This window comes from Callospermophilus lateralis, chromosome 15 (genome assembly GCF_048772815.1).
Source record: "Callospermophilus lateralis isolate mCalLat2 chromosome 15, mCalLat2.hap1, whole genome shotgun sequence".
Classification (NCBI taxonomy): domain Eukaryota; kingdom Metazoa; phylum Chordata; class Mammalia; order Rodentia; family Sciuridae; genus Callospermophilus; species Callospermophilus lateralis.
The window spans coordinates 81,337,895-81,342,707 of NC_135319.1; the positions used below are offsets into that span (position 1 = coordinate 81,337,895).

The window sequence follows — 4,813 nt, forward strand, 5'->3', positions numbered from 1 at the left end:
CATTGGTTGGCTAATTCGGGCATTTCCCCCAATTCTTTGGATCACTCCTGGATTCAGAAAGAAGTTTGAGGGGCGGGAACAAGAAGGAAAGGTAGAGGGGGGGAAATAGCCTAAGTGAGATGAAATTGGTCGCAGAGCCCGTGGGATAGATGAGCTGTCAGAGGCCTGGTGGGAGCCAGAAGGCCTGCGCAGGAGCCCTGGGCGCCTAACGCGCTGGAGTCCATAAATAATCACCACAATAGATACTATAAATATAAATACAGGGAAACACTTAAAATCAGTCCAGCGCTTTTTTCTCGGCCCCTTCTTTATTGTTGGTCCGGGAGTAAGGCTCGAAGGCCGAGGAGCTCAGATATCGGGCGGAGAGTTCTTGCAAATTTCCGGCTAGCGAACCAGCCATTGTCAATGGGGCGGAGGACAGGCGGCTGGCGACGGAGCCAAGCAGCGAGGGCACCGGCAGACTGAAGAGGCCGTGGCCGGCGGCCGGCGCTCCCGCGTGCAGTCCCCCGGGCCCGGCGGGCCCCGGCCCGGGAGCGCCGCCCACAGCCGGCGGGTGCTGAGATGTGGCGCTCGCCGGGCCCGGGGCGGCGGCGGCGGCGGCGGCCGAGCTGGCCGCTGCGCCCGCGCCCAAGGCGGGTAAGCTAGGCCCGCGCAGCGCAGACCCGAGAGCGCCGGTGGCACACGGTGGCAGCAGCGCGGGCAGACCAGGCGGCGACAGCAGGCGGCCCTGCTCCAGCAGCCGCAGCACGCTGCACGTGGCCGCGGTCTCCGATACCACAGAGCGCAGCTCCGAGTCCTTGCCCTGGTCCTTCTTCTGCTTGGTGCGCCGGTTCTGGAACCAGACCTTCACCTGCGCGCGGGGACGCGGAAAGGGTGGGAGAGAGGAGTGAGGAGCGTCAAAGGGAGCGGGCTCCTGGGGCGCGAGGGCTCCTGGGGCCCTCCCCCTGCCCCAGCCCTAGCCACAGCCCCACCCCGAAGCCCGAGAGGTCCGGGCACCCGAGCTGCGGGGGAAGCTGGCGCCACCACGAGGGGGACACAGCTCTACTGGGCTGCGCTTCCGGGTCACGGAAGCAGGCCCGGGCCGGGGCCGTTTAAAAAAACCAAAGTGATAAAAATGTTCACAACCAGAAGGGATTTCACTGGGCTGCCGCCCTACCCCCAGCAGGATTGGGGGCTCACAGACAAGTGAATCAGCTCAGCCCGAGAGCCCGAATTTCAGGTAAATGCTGTGAGGCCTTAGGCATGCAGTGCTAGCGGGAAGCAAGGAGGATGGGGAGCAATGTTTTTGGCCTTCCTGGACCAGGCCCCTGGCCCAAGGCTCAAATTTAGCTCCAGAACTGCTACTCTTGTTGAAGGCTGTAAAGCCTGCTTTTGGGTTAAGAACTGACCAAGAACTAACAGCAAGCAGGAAAGGGGGCTCTAGAGAAATAATTTGGGTGAAGAAGTATTTTACAGGCTAAACTTTCTCCACTTCCTATCACTGCCAGCTGAGTTGGAAGGTCTGCATGTTACTTTTAATCTATCATTCCTGTTGCTCTCCATCATGAACTTTGGAATCATGGGAAGAAGACCAGAGACTGAGAGATACTACTACCCTATCCCAACCTCCCAGTTCACTTCCTCTTCTTCTGCCCTTCTTCTGACCTAGTGGTTACCTAGAATAGAATGTAGCAGCTATATGGAAAGGCTACCCTGTCTAGATTAATAAGTTATGATGCCAATTAAACCTCTAAAAGAACATCCCATCTATTCTATCCTTAGTCCTCAAGAGTTCTTCCAAAACTCCAGGCCTAAAATGCTCCCACCTACTTCAGAGGTGAGCATAGGGAAAGGACTTGTCATCAGAAAGAAGACTGCCTTAGTAGGTCAAACTGGTAACATGGCCTGGTCAGCCCCAAAAACGGCCTTTGCAGGACAAAGCTCTCAACTTTACAGTGACTCTAGGCCCAGAATTCACAAGGCCAGCTTCAGGGACAACATATGGATTCAATGTAAAGAAGACCTAAAGACAGTCAGCAGTGCTAGCTCCCTGGACCGACCCTAGATCTATCTGCTACCCTTCCCATACCTCACCCCACTGGCACAGCAGGCAGAGCCTCCTAGCAGTTCAGAGTGGTTTTCATCACTGTGTCCAGAACAAACACAGGGCCAGGGCAGACAAATTTGCACAGGCAGGTCTCTGGGAGTCGCACACCTTTCTGCAAAATGGGTTTGAGAGTTGTGTAAAGCCCCTGACACAAAGTGGTCAGTGACTGGAAATCGGGCCAATAATGGAGTGCCCAAATAGGCAAAAAGTCCGTCTTTATAGAGTAGAAGTAAGAAACAAATTCTTAAGACAGGGAACCAATAAGAATTCCTACAGGACAAGATTTGGTGCTGCCTGGGCCAGGCCAAGGTGCGCAAGGTTTGGGGATGCAGAGGGAAAAGGACGACTTGTAGAAGGGGAGGAAGCCTCTGCCCTTTCTCCTCCCTTGGCCCATCTCCTCCACTTCCCCTGGGAGGTTCTGTCCAAAGTCAAATTGAGTAGTGGGAAAGAACAAGCTGGGGGGGGGGGGGAGGTGGATGGGAGGGAGCCTGCTGCCGAACAGTGCGCAGCCTGGCTGCCTAGTACCTGGGTTTCAGAGAGGTTGAGCTGCCTGGCGAGCTCTGTCCTCTCGCGGCCCACCACATACTGGCAGCGCTGGAACTCCATCTCCAGCCGGTAGAGCTGCTCCGCCGTGAAGGACGTGCGTGTCCTCTTGGGCCGGTCCAGGTCCAAGCCTTTGGGCAGGATGATCTCTCGGATGGACCCCTTGGCATCTGGGGAAGGGGAGATGTCAGGCATCAAGAACCCTCCCCTCTCCTTCCGCCTTCTTAGCCAGAGCTGGCTAGAGGACACAGTACCCAGTAGTCCGCAGGGGGGTGAGGGTGCGGCCACAGCCGGGAATCAAAGGCACCGAGTGTTTATGCGGGGCAAAGGAGCTAACTTCACGCCACTGACAAGAGGAGGGACCAGACTTCGTCTCTGTAGAGCCCTCCAGACAAGGGAGGGGAAAAAATCAGTTCCAAATAGACTGATGTTCCTTCTGGCCTAGGGGACCTCGGCTGCGCGACCCGGGTTCCCTGTAGCCTGAGGGTGCCTTCACGGACCAGCCCGGGTCCTGCGGGCATCAGGCTGTGGAGCAGCCTGCGCTCCAGAGCTCCAGAGGTCCCCACCCCCTCCCCGGGTCTCTGGCCCTCCCGAGTTCGGGCGGCAGAAGGAGGAGGGAGGGAATCCCGGCCCGCGGGGCCTGGCTATCTGCTGGCGGGGGCGGCGCCGGCCTGAGGCCGGGCTTCGCCGCCGCCACTGCCGGGGCTGAGCGCACGCTGCGCCCCAAGTGAGGCCGAACCAAGCCCTAAGTCGACAACCGCAGCCCTGCCACCCAGCTCGGCCGATTTTCCTGGCAGCGGCGGCCAGGCCCGGAGCGCAGCGCCTAGGCCCTCGGCCCAGCGCGCCAACTGGCCGGCCGAAGCCCGCGCTCCCTGGGGTGTGCTCAGCCTGCCAGGGCGCAGGAGCCTGCAGGCCAGCTCTCTGCAGGTCCTCCAGCTCTTAGGGCGCGCTCACATCCTCCCGGAGTTCCCAGGTCGGAGGCCGCAGCCTGGTGGCTGGCCTCGTCCGCTCAGCCCCTCGGCTCTCTCGGCAACCTGGCCGGGGGGAGGGGGGCCCTCCGAGCTTGGAGGGCCGAGTCCCCTGGACAGCGCGCTGGTGAGCTCCAAGCTCAAGTCCCAAGCGGCCGGCCGCACCCTGGCAGGGAGGGCCAGCAACTTTCTACGAAGTCCCAGCCAGCAACCCCTCCCGCCGGCCGTGGTCGGTGGCGGCGCGCTGCTCCGGGCCTGGAGTCGCCCCCAAAAAACGCGCCCAGCAGCCCTGCCCATCCCTACCTCGGACCAGGATCCGGCGGCAGTAATCCGGGTCCGCTGCGGAATTGGATTTACTTTTGTTACAATCTTCCGCAGCGCCCGACGCGGAAAAGGCGCCCTGCGGCTCCTTGAGGAAGGCGGCCGGGAGGTTCCCCTCCGCGCCCTTGATCTCGCGGCTCTCCTTATGCGTGTTCTTCGAGACCCGGGCGGCCTCGGTGTCCGAGTGGCACCGGACGTCCATTTTGTCTGGTTTCCCGAACATAGGCAAAACACACAGAGAGAGGGGAAAAAAAAGAATAATAAAAAAAAAAAAACGAAGAAAGAAAGAAAAAAAAGGAGAAAGGAAAAAAAAAGAAGAAGCAGAAGGGGACAAAACCCCTACAACGCAGCCTCTAAGCTCAGTCTGGAGAGAGGCAAGCGGCAAGAATGAATGTCCCCGCGGGGCGGCTTCGGCGGCCGCCGGCGGGTCAGCGGCGACGGAAGAGTGGCGCGCTCCCAGAGAGGCGGCGGGTCTGGTCCAGGATCCCGGTGCAGCCGCGGCGAGGCCGCTTCGTCAGCGCCCGCGTCTTCTGAGCACGTCCAATGTCCCCAGCCTGGCGATCAGGTAGCGAACAGCGCAACTCCGAAATGCTGCGGCTCCCGCCTGTTACTGAGACGGCGAGTTGTAGTTGTCCGACACCCGGGGGGACGCACACTCGCTGTTGCAATTGATTACGGGTAATTTCGCAGCCCCCACGTTTCGGTTACCTCATGAATACACTAAATTGTTTGGATAATATATCAGATCGTAATGGATGGTTTCTGTCCTTGTCCCCAATCAAGTAGGGGTTTAGCCAGTGAATAAACGGAAATGATTGGTCTTGCTTTCAGGAAACACACAATCAAAGACCTACACTTCCAGAAAAACTTTTGACAAGATTCATCCTGAATTGTT

At 59.1% G+C, this 4,813-nt stretch overlaps 1 protein-coding gene across 1 annotated transcript; it reads right to left on the reverse strand.

Annotated features, from left to right (window-relative positions):
* Window positions 1–277: 277 nt before the first annotated feature.
* Vax1 (ventral anterior homeobox 1) lies at window positions 278–4,141 on the reverse strand. The gene is made up of 3 exons (XM_076835158.1): window positions 3,901–4,141; window positions 2,612–2,799; window positions 278–850 (listed from the first exon to the last, which is right to left on the reverse strand). Exons 1-3 carry the CDS (start codon window positions 4,139–4,141, stop codon window positions 278–280), a joined length of 1,002 nt encoding a protein of 333 aa, XP_076691273.1.
* Window positions 4,142–4,813: the final 672 nt, after the last annotated feature.

Bases quoted from the DNA above. Each gene is read 5' to 3' on its own strand.
- Vax1 (XM_076835158.1), bottom strand. From the start codon at position 4,141: ATGTTCGGGAAACCAGACAAAATGGACGTCCGGTGCCACTCGGACACC. The intron at 2,800-3,900 runs GTAGGGATGGGC...CCCCTTCCCCAG, and splicing joins CCGCCGGATCCTGGTCCGAG to ATGCCAAGGGGTCCATCCGA. The intron at 851-2,611 runs GTACTAGGCAGC...CCCCGCGCGCAG, and splicing joins TCAACCTCTCTGAAACCCAG to GTGAAGGTCTGGTTCCAGAA.